Source organism: Ovis aries, chromosome 1 (genome assembly GCF_016772045.2).
Source record: "Ovis aries strain OAR_USU_Benz2616 breed Rambouillet chromosome 1, ARS-UI_Ramb_v3.0, whole genome shotgun sequence".
In the NCBI taxonomy this organism is placed as follows: domain Eukaryota; kingdom Metazoa; phylum Chordata; class Mammalia; order Artiodactyla; family Bovidae; genus Ovis; species Ovis aries.
The window spans coordinates 191,060,127-191,075,197 of record NC_056054.1 but is presented as its reverse complement, the minus strand read 5'-3'; the positions used below and the strand labels follow the sequence as shown (position 1 = coordinate 191,075,197).

General features: G+C 39.7%; 1 protein-coding gene across 4 annotated transcripts in view; it reads right to left on the bottom strand.

The window, feature by feature from the left end:
* Positions 1 to 321: 321 nt before the first annotated feature.
* Positions 322 to 15,071, bottom strand: part of IQCG (IQ motif containing G) — a 46,739-nt gene continuing 31,989 nt past the window's right edge. For 2 of the 4 annotated variants that reach the window (XM_012096171.4, XM_004002997.5), the window contains 4 exons: positions 14,651 to 14,725; positions 6,368 to 6,499; positions 5,293 to 5,394; positions 322 to 804 (listed from right to left, as the gene is read on the bottom strand). In XM_012096171.4, the coding sequence (XP_011951561.2) occupies positions 673 to 804; positions 5,293 to 5,394; positions 6,368 to 6,499; positions 14,651 to 14,725 (441 nt within the window). In that variant the 3' untranslated portion in view covers positions 322 to 672. The remainder of the gene's footprint in view (positions 805 to 5,292; positions 5,395 to 6,367; positions 6,500 to 14,650; positions 14,726 to 15,071) is intronic. The other 2 variants (XM_060419138.1, XM_060419137.1) reach the window with 1 other exon arrangement.

The window sequence follows — 15,071 nt, the reverse complement described above, 5'->3', positions numbered from 1 at the left end:
TCCTATGTATGGGTTGTGTATCCTGACATCTCATTTCTATCTTCCATTTATCATTTATATCCCTACCTATTTTCCAGAAAAGGAGCTGAAGCAGCTTATAATAAGATACATGTTCTTATGTGACATTCCCCATAAAAAAATAGTAAAGTGATAATAAATTTAAAAGGCAAGCACCAACCTTTATTAAAACTTTACTGTGTATGTATTATGCTAGACTCTTGATAAACACCACCTTGTAGTTCCTACTGAACACCTCACTTTTGCTTTTACTACTAAGTATCATTTTTCATGATAGGCAAATTGAATAGTCAGAATCAGACATTACAGGAATTACGTTTTAATGCATCACTATAACTAAGATTATGTGCTTTTTTTTTCTGGTGAACAAGAGCAAAAGGAATCTTCACAAGACTTCTAAAAATACTTCTTCCCAGCAGTTTTTTTTTTTTTTTCTCAAGTTATGAAGAAGCCCTAAATCACAGTATAATCCTAATTCAGGGTTTGAAAACTAGTATAGCAGGCAAAGTGACCTAGTGTAACCAAGCCTCACCTAGGAGTATCCAAATAAGAAACAACCCATAGGTGAGTTATCTGTGATGGTAAAAGATATTTCTTAACTCCGTTCAGGTCCTTCTTCCCATCTCCAGAGCACCAACAGAAAAGATAACTTGGTCACTTCTTGCCTCTTCTCTTGTCCTTCTCTTTGCCTTTGCCTTTTACATCCTTGCTGTCATCTTTGTCCTTAGGCATTTTGAAACCACCAATTTCTCTCCGTACCACAGTGCCTCGCCACCAGGCCTGGAGCTGAAAGAGAACAGGGAAGTGAGTATACTTTGTAGTATGCCTGACAAGCTGCATTTTTTTCTACGTAAGGGGATGGTTTTTTCATAAAATAACTTCTGTGAAGATGCTCTCTGAGACACAGAAATGGCCAAACATACCTTAAAGCAGTGCTAGTCTGTTCTGCCTCTTGAAGTCCTACACTCTAAAGTTCTCAAAGAGTAAAAATAAAAGGAATCTGATTAGGCCTGACTTTTCCTTTGCATGTAGAAACCTGATTACCTTGTACTGCTGTTCTTAAAAACATTCAGGTTCCCCAAATCAAAAAACCATTTACTCCAAAAGGGATGCTAGTTACCTGAACCATAGGTAACTCTGTCAAAAATGTGCAGATAAACTAAACTATAGATGATTCAAGGTTTCCTGGTGCATTTCAATCTCTAATGATAGATTCAGTTCAGTTCAGTCGCTCAGTAGTGTCCAACTCTGTGATTGCATGAACCACAGCTTGCCAGGTCTCCCTGTCCATCGTCAATTCCCGGAGTCCACCCAAACCTATGTCCAGCAAGTCGGTGATGCCATCCATCCATCTCATCCTCTGCCATCCCCTTCTGCCCTCAATCTTTTCCCAGCATCAAGGTCTTTTCCAATGAGTCAGCTGTTCGCATCAGGTGGCCAAAGTATTGGAGTTTCAGCTTCAACGTCAGTCCTTCTGATGAACACCCAGGACTGGTCTCCCTTAGGATGGACTGGTTGGATCTACTTGTAGTCCAAGGGACTCTCAAGAGTCTTCTCCAACACCACAGTTAAGAGCATCAATTCTTCGGCACTCGGCTTTCTTTGTAGTCCAACTCACACATCCATACATGACCACTGGAAAAACGATAGCCTTTACTAGACAGACCTTTGTTGGCAAAGTAATGTCTCTGCTTTTCAATATGCTGTCTAGGTTGGTCATAACTTTCCTTCCAAGCAGTAAGCGTCTTTTAATTTCACAGGTGCAGTCACCATCTGCAGTGATTTTGGAGCCCAGAAAAATAAAGTCAGCCACTGTTTCCACTGTTTCCCCATCTATTTGCCATGAACTGATGGGGCCGGATGCCATGATCTTAGTTTTCTGAATGTTGAGCTTTTAAGCCAACTTTTTCACTCTCTTTCACTTTCATCAAGAGGCTTTTCAGTTCCTCTTTATTTTCTGCCATAAGGGTGGTGTCATCTGCATATCTGAAGTTATTGATACTTCTGGCAGTCTTGATTCCAGCTCGTGCTTCCCTCCAGCCCAGTGTTTCTCATGATGTACTCTGCCTATAAGTTAAATAAGTAGAGTGGCAATATACAGCCTTGACGATATACAGCCTTGACGTACTCCTCTTCCTCTTTGGAACCAGTCTGTTGTTCCATGTCCAGTTCTAACTGTTGCTTCCTGACCTGCATGCAGATTTCTCAAGAGGCAGGTCAGATGATCTGGTATTCCCATCTCTTTAAGTATTTTCCACCGTTTATTGTGATCCACAGAGTCAAAGGCTTTGGCATAGTCAATAAAGCAGAAATAGATGTTTAAGGATCAGAACTCACCTTCAAAAAGGATTTAGTTAGCTCCCTTGAATATCTTGGTCATTAGATACAACTGTTGTGAATACAGTCTGGGCTGCTTTAAAATCAGACTAAACCCCAAAGACGGAGCAAATCCACTAATGAAAATAAAAATGGCCTTTAGCTACTTACAGTTTTGCTCTAAATCGAGGAAACTCAACAAATAGAAAACACCATAGAAGCTTAATTAAACACTTGCTAACTGTACATCTGACTCTCCTAATGGAAAGCTCAAGTTTGGGTTTAAATACCTGGTCCTGAATGTATTACACTTTAAAGCTTACTTCTTTAGTTCACCCCCTTACACACATCCCAAGCCACAGCTTGCACACCACAGGGCCTCAGCAGATGCTCTTTCGGAGAGAAGGGCAATCCTCAACAGCACAGTTTCAGTGCAGCTGATGTTATATTTGCTTGAAAATATTTCCCACAATCTGACTTGCCAGTTTCACCATCACTAATAAATACAAGTTCATATAAAACTTCAGTTTCTTAACTACTACTTACCCTTTTGACTTTTTTGAGAAAAGCTCTTATCAAAACCTAGCAGATAGTCTGGGCTAATATAAATAGACCTAAATCAAACCCCTTATCATTATACAATGGAAGTGAGAAATAGTTTTAAGGGACTAGAGTGCCTGATGAACTATGGATGGAAGTTCGTGACACTGTGCAGGAGACAGGGATCAAGACCATCCCCTCGGAAAAGAAATACAAAAAAGCAAAATGGCTGTCTGGGGAGGCCTTAAAAATAGCTGTGAAAAGAAGAGAAGCGAAAAGCAAAGGAGAAAAGGAAAGATACAAGCATCTGAATGCAGAGTTCCAAAGAATAGCAAGGAGAGATAACAAAGCCTTCCTCAGCAATCAGTGCAAAGAAATAGAGGAAAACAACAGAATGGGAAAGACTAGAGATTTCTTCAAGAAAATTAGAGCTACCAAGGGAACATTTCATGCAAAGATGGGCTCAATAAAGGACAGAAATGGTATGGACCTCACAGAAGCAGAAGATATTAACAAGGGTGGCAAGAATACACAGAACTGTACAAAAAGGATCTTCACGACCCAGACAATCATGATGGTATGATCACTCACCTAGAGCCAGACATCCTGGAATGTGAAGTCAAGTGGGCCTTAGGAAGCATCACTACGAACAAAGCTAGTGGAGGTGATGGAATTCCAGTTGAGCTATTTCAAATGCTGAAAGATGATGCTGTGAAAGTGCTACACTCAACATGGCAGCAAATTTGGAAAACTCAGCAGTGGCCACAGGACTGGAAAAGGTCAGTTTTCATTCCAATGTCAAAGAAAGGCAATGCCAAAGAATGCTCAAACTACCGCACAATTGCACTCATCTCACACACTAGGAAAGTAATTTTCAAAATTCTCCAAGCCAGGCTTCAGCAATACGTGAACCATGAACTTCCAGATGTTCAAGCTGGTTTAGAAAAGGCAGAACCAGAGATCAAATGGCCAACATCCACTGGATCATTGAAAAAGCAAGAGAGTTCCAGAAAAACATCCATTTCTGCTTTATTGACTATGCCAAAGCCTTTGACTGTGTGGATCACAATAAACTGGAAAATTCTGAAAGAGATGGGAATACCAGACCACCGGACCATCCTCTTGAGAAACCTATATGCAGGTCAGGAAGCAACAGTTAGAACTGGACATGGAACAACAGACTGGTTCCAAACATGGAAAGGAGTACATCAAGGCTGTATGTTGTCACCCTGCTTTTTTAACTTCTATGCAGAGTACATCATGAGAAACGCTGGGCTGGACGAAGCACAAGCTGGAATCAATGTGCCGGGAGAAATACCAATAACTTTAGATATGCAGATGACACCACCCTTATGGCAGAAAGTGAAGAGGAACTAAAAGCCTCTTGATGAAAGTGAAAATGGAGAGTGAAAGAGTTGGCTTAAAGCTCAACATTCAGAAAACGAAGATCATGGCATCTGGCAAATAGATGGGGAAACAGTGGAAAGAGTGTCAGACTTTATTTTTCTGGGCTCCAAGATCACTGCAGATGGTGATTGCAGCCATGAAATTAAAAGACACTTACTCCTTGGAAGGAAAGTTATGACCAACCTAGTCAGCATATTCAAAAGCAGAGACGTTATTTTGCCAACAAAGGTCCATCTAGTCAAGGCTTTGGTTTCTCCAGTAGTCATGTATGGATGTGAGAGTTGGACTGTGAAGAAAGCTGAACACCGAAGAATTGATGCTCTTGAACTGTGGTGTTGGAGAAGATTCTTGAGAGTCCCTTGGACTGCAAGGAGATCCAACCAGTCCATCCTAAGGGAGACCAGTCCTAGGCGTTCTTTGGAAGGAATGTGGTAAAGCTGAAACTCCAATACTTTGGCCACCTCATGCAAAGAGTTGACTCATTGGAAAAGACTCTGATGCTGGGAGGGATTGGGTGCGGGAGGAGAAGGGGCCAACAGAGGATGAGATGGCTGGATGGCATCACCAACTCGATGGATGTGAGTTTGAGTGAACTCCGGGAGTTGGTGATACATAGGGAGGCCTGGAGTGCTGCGATTCATGGGGTCGCAAAGAGTTGGACATGACTGAACTGAATATAAATAGGATCTTAAGAAGCAGTGGGATATTAAAAAATTCTTTTAAGAGCTCTGTTGATTAGAAATAGTATTCATAAGTGTGACCTCTGGGGACAAGGTCTAGGCTTTGCATCCACTGTTAACCGCCTCTTCTTTCCTAGATTAAAAACTGGGGGGCATGTCCTCTACTGTCTCGCTGCACCACGGACGATGGCAAATTCCAGTGATTAGGTCATGCTTCCTCACAGATCTCCTGCTCTGTGTTTGATAATAAACAAGAGGTGCTTTGCATTCCTCAGTGTTCTGCCAGTTACAGAATTGAAAAGGCCCCAAGATGCAAAGTATGGTTTTTTACCTTTATGATGCTCCTCAATTCCAAGTCATCCTGTTCTCTCTTCTTCCGGGTCTTCTCCTTTTCTATACGGTCTTCAATGATGACTTGTTCATATTCCCTTATCTGCAAAAGTAGACGTTACTCGTGTTACAGGACCCAGCCAAGCTGTGGCCCACCCAGGCCTGCTTCCCTTGTTCATGCCACACCGCTTGCAGGATCTCAGTTCTCCCACCAGGGACTGAACCCAAGGCCAAGGCAGTGAAAGCCCAGAATTCTAACTACTAGGCCACCAGAGAACTCCCTAACCCTACGTTTTTAATTAAAAACTTTAAAATGAACCATACCAAACTAAACCCTCCAAAAAAGAAAAAATTTACTTGATTCCTATATTGTCAGTATTCATGTTAGCTTTATAATTGTCCCCTGAATTTTTTCAGCTTGAATAAATTTGCTTTAAAGTCTTCTAATAAAAATGAAATACTAACTTGATATGTGACTAATGACATCAAAATAATGTAATAAAAAACTAATAGAAGGCACACCTACAAATAACCATCTTTTAAAAGAAATTTGAAATTTGAGAAGTTCTACACTTGTTCAATGATAAAACCATAATCAGAAGGTTTTATAAATCATTTATAAATTATCTTCAGAGATCTTAAAGTATTAATTAAAATAGTATCTAGCTCAAGGGGTTTTGGATAGCATTAAAATAAGTTATATATGTAAATCTGGGTTTGATCCCTGTGTTGGGAAGATGCCCTGGAGAAGGAAAAGGTTACCCACTCCAGTATTCTGGCCTGGAGTATTCCATGAACTGTATAGTCCATGGGGTCACAAAGAGTTGGGTATGACTTGAACGACTGAAAAAGAAAAAAGTAAAATACTAGAAAAGTGCCCAGGCCAGATTAAGCCCTGTCAAGTGTCGGCTGCTGTCCTAGCAATGAGGACATCATCATCTTCGGAAAAGAATCCCAGTGGTTGACAGGCACATCTCCACTTCATGACCAAAAACTGTACCCCAGCGACTGCAGCTTAGCTCCCACCCACTCCTCCGCGCTCTGCCTTAATGCTATTGAGACTCCCCCTTCCTTACTGTCTTTGCAAGTTCTTGAAGGTGTGCTAAGTCACTGGCCTTAGCAGATTTGAGGGCATTTAGTTCATTCTGTTTCATTTCTGTGTCCTTATCAAATTTCTCCATCCAGAACTCTAGCTTCTCCTCAAGCTTCTATTTGGAAGAAAAAAAAACACATTAAAATGTGGCGAGACATGAAACAGTATATACTGTATGAAATCATGTATATGAGTTTCAAGAACAAGCATGACTGTTCTATCGGGAAAGAAGTCAGAATAATGGTTACTTTGGTGGGGGGGGGGATTGGTGGTTTATTAATTGGGAATGGGGCAGGAAGGAAACTTCAGGGATGCTGAAGCTTCTATTTGGAAAAGAAAAAAACATTAAAATGTGGTCAAACCTTTGACAAGTCTTAGCAAGAAACACAGAAGACACAAACTTTTAAAAATAAAGGATAGAAAAGATAAGTTCAGAAATAAAATTTAAATTGTAAGAGACTACAGCTCATATCTTTGTACTAATAAATTCAAAATAAATATTTTGATGAAATGGATTATTTCCAGGAAGACATAAGTTACCAAACATGACTCAAAAAGAGTTTTTTTAAGTAATGACATCATTAATCATTAAAAAAACAGAAAAGGGAGGCAAACATCTCTCCTTTACCCAACTAGGCTGTTTATGACTGAATTTTACCAGTTTTAAGGAACCGGTAATAATCTATTTTGTTCTATTTCTATTAAGCTAGTTAGCATAACTGATCACAGTATAACAAAGAAGCACCGAAAATGAATCTATAGAATAATCTCATATATGGAATACATAAATACAAAATAAAAATCTATAATTCTAACAGTCTAGTAAAAGAATCATAAATTATGAACAGAGTAGATTTATCCCCCATATTTAAAGATGATTCAACATCAACAAGTCTACTAATATATTTTAACTTATTAACACATTAAAAGAAATCATATCTTCTCAATGGATTTTTTAAAAATCCATCTCATAAAACTCAATCTTCATTCCTGATTAAGAAGGAAAAAAAAAACTTAGCAAGATTTGACTAAAAGGAAACTTTATTAACTTGATCAGGCTTACCTTCCATAAACCTACACCCCAAATGTCATAAAATCCCCATTTGTGTCAGTTATCAATTTCTTGCCTCTCAATTCCAAATCACCCTTCACTGGCTAGCTTTGTAAGACTGGATGATTGCAGCAAACACTTCTTTCTGCAAGCTGGCACAGTATTCAGCTTTGTCAGTAGAGGGTGCTAGAGGGACATGACAAGAGCTTCTCTCCTTGGTTCCCACTGCTTCCGCCTTTGTGTGAACACAGCTGATGGTGTCACGGATGTGACATACTCAATGGCACTTGTTCACCAACTTTTACTAACACAACAGACAGAGTCTTGCTTGCCAAACACAGTCTACAGTTCCCTGCTTGCCAGCTTTACCCCACTAACTGTAAACCAGCTCTGACCCAGGCAACAAAGCAAATATTTATTCCTCCCTTGGACACTTTCCTCCAGCCCTGGAGTTCTCTTATATCCCTCTTTTTTAGCCAATCCCTTATTAGCAGTTAATGATTCTTTTTTTAATATGTTCCCTGCTCAAATTACCAATGTGGTTTCTGTCCCCTAACTGAACGATAATGATACAGAATTATTATCAAAACTAGTTTGTCTCCCACCTTCTAATTCATGTGTCTCACTAAGTCATCTAAAATCCTTGCTTCTGTTCATCAGATACAATCGGCATAACACAGTAAGCTACTAGGGGGTGTCGTGGAAAGTCAAAGCAGGCGATGATCTCTGCAACCATAACGTGGCAGAGAGCAGAAACGACACAGCCCTGATGCGACTGTGAGTGTGTACTGCTGGCCCAGCCAGGTAAAAGTAAACTGTTTCTGCAGCTTTTTCCAAATGAGTTTGGAGACAGGGAGTTTAGTCAAGTTAATAGCTGCCATTCAAGATTTTCTCCAGGAAAGATGTGACGTCTGGAACAGTGTCTGCAGTTGCAGTCACCGTTCGATTGTATTTACATTAGTCCACAGTCACTCTGCAAGATCATTAACCGCACAGGGCAAACAGCTGACTTGAATGGGGACGTGATAAATGTCACTACCTCCACTTCGAAGCCTTTGATGTTGGCATTAATTTCAGCAGTTACACTGAGACTGCAGTACTGCTTATGTTCACTATCTTGGTAGGGATGGGAAGTCCCAGAGGCTTCTGCTAGGCCCTTCCTATCATAATGGCCCTCACTCCATGAATCAGGAGCCAAGGTGAAAATTCTGTCACCAGCTATGTCTTACTCCAACCATATGTTCAGTAACTGGGGAAAATAACCACAGAGTAGATCCGTAGAAAAGTGAGCCCAGAGTAAATCAGACTTAAGTCTTCATCTATCACCTGATCATCATAATCGCCCATTTTGAGAAGGGTCCACAGTGATGTCTTGAATCCCCAGGAATCAGCACCAATTCAGAGCCAATGTTTAGTGACCTCGGAAGGTCTGGGTATTTTCTTTTTTCCAGTGCATAGTCACTCTAATAAGTAGGTCCTTAGGGTAAGGCTTAGAGGAAGATTCAATTGCATTACTTGTACAAGTGAACAATTGCTACTGAGTTCGTCTTCAGGGGGACCTGCCGCCCTCAATCAAGGGGCTCTGGGTCTGTGAATTTACTTAGTTTGGAAACTGGGTGAGAGGCCATGACTCTTCATTGTGGTGATTCAAATCAAGTTTTTGGCTACTAGATTTGGGCTTTTTCTCTGTTGTATAGATAAAGTACTGCTTTCCCCCAGCACCTCCCTGTAGTTAAATGCAGCCACATGTCCTCTGGCACTCCGTGATCCTGTCAACTCCACTGAAATCAGGAGTGGCATCACCCGTGGTCTTACCTGGCCTACACAGGAAACCAAACACAGGGCTTTTCAAGGATGCAAGTATTCCCCTAACTAAGAAGCTGAAGTTGAACGGTTCTGTGAAGACCTACAAGACCTTTTAGAACTAACACCCAAAAAAGATGTCCTTTTCATTATAGGGGACTGGAATGCAAAACTAGGAAGTCAAGAAACACCTGGAGTAACAGGCAAATTTGGCCTTGGAGTACAGAATGAAGCAGGGCAAAGGCTAATAGAGTTTTGCCAAGAGAACACACTGGTCATAGCAAACACCTTCTTCCAACAACACAAGAGAAGACTCTACACACGGACATCACCAGATAGATGGTTGATTATATTATTTGCGGCCAAAAATAGAGAAGCTCTACACAGTCAGCAAAAACAAGACCGGGAGCTGACTGTGGCTCAGATCATGAACACCTTATTGCCAAATTCAGACTTAAATTGAAGAAAGTAGGGAAAACCACTAGACCATTCAGGTATGACCTAAATCAAACCCCTTACGATTATACAGTGGAAGTGAGAAATAGATCAAGTGACTAGATCTGATAGAGTGCCTGATGAACTATGGACAGATGTTTGTGACATTGTAGAGGAGACAGGGATCAAGACCATCCCCAAGAAAAAGAAATGCAAAAAAAAGCAAAATGGCTGTCTGAGGAGGCCTTACAAATAGCTGAGAAAAGAAGAGAAGCAAAAAGCAAAGGAGAAAAGGAAAGATATACGCATCTGAATGCAGAGTTCCAGAGAATAGCAAGGAGAGATAACAAAGCCTTCCTCAGTGATCAGTGCAAAGAAATAGAGGAAAACAATAGAGTGGAAAAGACTAGAGATCTCTTCAAGAAAATTAGAGATACCAAGGGAACATTTCATGCAAAGATGGGCTCAATAAAGGACAGAAATGGTATGGACCCAACAGAAGCGGAAGATATTAAGAAGGGTGGCAAGAATACAGAGAAGAACTGTACAAAAAGGATCTTCACGACCCAGATAATCACAATGGTATGATCACTCACCTAGAGCCAGACATCCTGGAATGTGAAGTCAAGTGGGCCTTAGGAAGCATCACTACGAACAAAGCTAGTGGAGGTGATGGAATTCCAGTTGAGCTATTTCAAATCCTGAAAGATGATGCTGTGAAAGTGCTACACTCAATATGCCAGCAAATTTGGAAAACTCAGCAGTGGCCACAGGAATGGAAAAGGTCAGTTTTCATTCCAATTCCAAAGAAAGGCAATGCCAAAGAATGCTCAAACTATCGCACAATTGTACTCATCTCACACGCTATTAAAGTAATTTTCAAAATTCTCCAAGCCAGGCTTCAGCAATACGTGAACCATGAATTTCCAGATGTTCAACCTGGTTTTAGAAAAGGCAGAGGAACCAGAGATCAAATGGCCAACATCCACTGGATCATTGAAAAAGGAAGAGAGTTCCAGAAAAATATCTATTTCTGCTTTATTGACTATGCCAAAGCCTTTGACTGTGTGGATCACAACAAACTGGAAAATTCTGAGAGATGGGAATACCAGACTACCTGACCTGCCTCTTGAAAAATCTGTATGCACGTCAGGAAGCAACAGTTAGAACTGCACATGGAACAACACACTGGTTCCAAATCGGGAAAGGAGTACGTCAAGGCTGTATATTGTCACCCTGCTTATTTAATTTATATGCAGAGTACATCATGAGAAACGCTGGGCTGGATGAAGCACAAGCTGGAATCAAGATTGCCAGGAGAAATAACCTCAGATACGCAGATGACACCACACTTTTGACAGAAAGAGAACTAAAAAGCCTCTTGATGAAAGTGAAAGAGGAGAGTAAAAAAGTTGGCTGAAGCTCAACATTTAGAAAACTAAGATCATGGCATCCAGTCCCATCACTTTGTGGCAAATAGATGGGGAAACAGTGGTAGACTTTATTTTGGGGGGCTCCAAAATGACTGCAGCCTTGAAATTAAAAGATGCTTACTCCTTGGAAGAAAAGCTATGACCAACCTAGACAGCATATTAAAAAGCAAAGACATTAGTTTGTCAACAAAGTTCCATCTAGTCAAGGCTATGGTTTTTCCAGTAGTAATGTATGGATGTGAGAGTTGGACTATAAAGAAAGCTGAGTGCAGAAGAATTGATGCCTTTGAAGTGTGGTATTGGAGAAGACTCTTGAGAGTCTCCTGGACTACAAGGAGATCCAACCAATCCATCCTAAAGGAGATTAGTCCTGGGTATTCATTGGAAGGACTGATGTTGAAGCTGAAACTCCAATACTTTGGCCACTTAATGCGAAAAGCTGACTTATTTGAAAAGACCCTCATGCTGGGAAAGATTGAAGGCAGGAGGAGAAGGGGATGACAGAGGATGAGATGGTTGGATGGCATCACTGACTCAATGGACATGAGTTTGGGTAAACTCCAGGAGTGGGTGAGGGATAGGAAAGCCTGGCATGCTGCAGTCCATGAGTCGCAAAGAGTTGGACACGACTGAGCAACTGAAGTGAACTGAACTGGATGCATTAGCAAAGAACTGTCTTCTAGGAAGGAGTGTCTCACAGAAACTTGTTAGAGGTGGGTGTTTGAGTTGGTGTTAGGCCACACATGATAAATTCACATTGTATTCTTATCTCCATAAGTCTTTTGAATTCTCTGCTCCGTCATAGCAAAGAACCACTGACATCTCCACTTCATTAAATGAGTCCAGGTTTTAGTTAACCAATCAAGCTAACTGTTAAGAGTCATCTCCAGCTGCACAAGCTAACACATTAAATCCAGAATCTCTAGTAAACAGGTCCACATCAATGAACTCGACCTAATCCAGTGTTCTATTCTACCTTCCTTGGCCCAGCAACCTTAGAATCCATTCTCATACCTGTCTCCTGGGCTTATGCCAATATATATTAGTAAAGTCTTGTAATTCTTTTAGAATGTAAGTTATATCCTTCTAAGTTATAGTCATCTGAGTTATCTATGAGCCTGGAACCCGCTGAGATTTGACTCTAGTGATGGAACCACGGACAAAAGGGGTGATTGCACTAGGTCTTGAGAGATAGCAGCCCCTTTTCAAGGCATCTGCCTCAGATGAAGTTATTATCACAGGGTTTTCAGGGAAAATAAGACTAATCTACTCAGACATAGGAGGGCAGGCTACTTCCACCAGCAAGAGAGGCTTACGGTGACTTGGGTGTTCAAGAAATAAATTACATACCAGGAATTCCCATTCCAAGTTGTAGGGTCCTATTTTTTCCCAAGGAACCCTAACGTGCACGTGAGAAACTCGTCATGACCATGAATGAATTCACGTGTAATACTGACTGAAACACCATTAAAACCACCAATAGAGAGACACTGCCACATTATCACTTTAGTAATACTGCTAAACATTACATGTGCCATTCTATGCATACAATAAGCCACAGAATGGAAACGGATATATAAATAATGAGAGGGAAAACAGGAAACTGCTATTATTTACAGTCAATAGGAGAAGGGGGTGACATAGGATGAGATGGTTGGATGGCATCATTGACTCAAAGGATATGAGTTTGAGCAAACTCAGGGAGATGGTGAAGGGCAGGAAAGAAAGTCTGTCACGCTGCAGTCCATGGGGTTGCAGAGTCAGATACGACTTAGCAACAGGACAACAGCAAGATTTTCTACCCAGAAAATCCAAATGAACCAACTCAAAAACCATTAAAAACTAATATGAGGGGACATAAGGAATCTAGAACAATATACAAGAATGAACAGCCTTTCCATATACTATGCACTTAGCAGCATGTCCACTGAGAGAAAGATGGTTACCTAAACCTTGGTATATCCCCTCTTTGGCATATTATACAGCAAGTATACTGCTTTAGAAAAAATTAAAGACAATGTAAATTTTTTTAAAAAACTGGGTCTGGAAAAAAATATATACTATGATTCAATTTATGTCAAAACAAATATAAATAAATACTAAAACAAGTAAGCATTTAGGTATATACACAAGAACAGACATGAAAAGAAAGATATGGAAGAAATACTTGAAAAGGGAAGTAATTAAGAGAGTTTTTGCTTTTAAAAATCTATATATTTCTTCACTGTTTCAAATTTTTCATTAAAATGTATCTATGTATTGCTTATGTTATTAGGCTGAAGTTCTGGGTAACACTAACTTTATCCATCCAACATCCATTTATCCACCAACTCATCTGACTGTTATCAAATACTTGCTCTATATCTAACATTTGAGGTAGGTAACATGCTTCATAATCCTGAAATTGCAGAGGTACAGGTTCTAATAGCCCACTGATATGTTCTTCAGTAAAGCCCTGTGAGACAGCATCTAGAAATTATCTTCTTTAACCACAAATTTGGAATTATTTACTAAAACTTCATCAGCTTTCTCAAAGGTAGGCTATATCATGAGTAAGTTGGAAAATTTTTTCCTTATTCAGCCTACAGAGATATTTTGAAAGGTTCCTTTCATTCAGCTTGTTTTGTTACTAGTATTGGAAATACTAATTCAAACCATTTCAGTCACATAATTTATATAATTATATGAATAATTTCATAATTCACATAATAAGAAATAGTGAGTAAATAAATATGTGGAAAAAATGGTCAGTTCCATTAGTAAGCAAAAAAAAAAAAAAAAAGCAAAATAAAACAATCCATGAAACTAGCAGACTTAAAAAAAAAAATCTAAAGCAGTTAGTTCCGTTGAGGATACCTTCAAATTAATACCTGTATCCATTGCTGATGTCAGTGTAAAACAGAGACTACTAGCAATATTTATCAAAAGTCACAAAATACCAGTCTCTCAAATAATAATCTAATGCTTGAGATTTACTTTTAGCAAATAATTGCAGTGAAGAAAACAGTAATTTGGGCCAACCTTTCATTACTGCATTATTTACAGTAGTGAAACTTTAGAAATAACCTAAATATCCAGAACAAAGAGTAACAAATAAATTATAGAATAACTACTCTGTAGAACATTATAAAACCATTTGAAATTATTTTACAAGGAGACTATAATAAAATGAAAAAATGGGTGAAAAAACTGGCAATTAAAAAAAATCTTCACGCAACTAAGAATGTTATTTTTATAATTTTCAAAAATCAGAAAATTTAAAATTATGGCTATGAGGCAATATAAGAACAAGAAAATAGTGCCTTATATAATACTAAATGATAAAGGTAAAGGGCAAAATTTTACCTGTACTCAAATTGCAGCTTTATAAAACATTTATCCAGATGGATAACTTATACAGAAAACATGGGCTATATAGCTCTTTTATTAGCTGGTATGATTACAGTCGATTTTTCTTTCCTTAAAAAAAATTGTTTTGCTGTCCTTGGCATTTTATAAGTGGGAAACAAACACTTCAGAGGATAAAAAAGGTCTGGGGACCCACCTGCTGCTCCTTTCTAAGGAACAGTTCAATCTCAGCATGAATCCGGTTCTCTTCTTCAGTTTTCAGCCGTAGTTTCTGTGAATAACAAACCAACGTCAGAAATGTTCCCAACAGGGCTGCAAGTGAGTTCTCAAGATTAGGGGTATGGCTGTGACAGTAGCACAAGTTTTCTCCACCAACTGGGATCCTAAGGGCTCCACAGTATTCCTCCAGAGCAGCAATGCAGTTTCCCTGAATTCAATTCATGTTCACATGTGCACAGGCAACAGCCCAGAGCAAGAGGGCCATAATCCTGTTGCCTGGAAAGTGATGCCCATTTAAAGAGAGAAACAGTGCTTCAAGGGCACAAGGTTCTCAGGCCTACAAAAGGATATGCCAGAGTGCAAAAAACTGTTTGCTGTCATAGTCTTAAGCCACACTT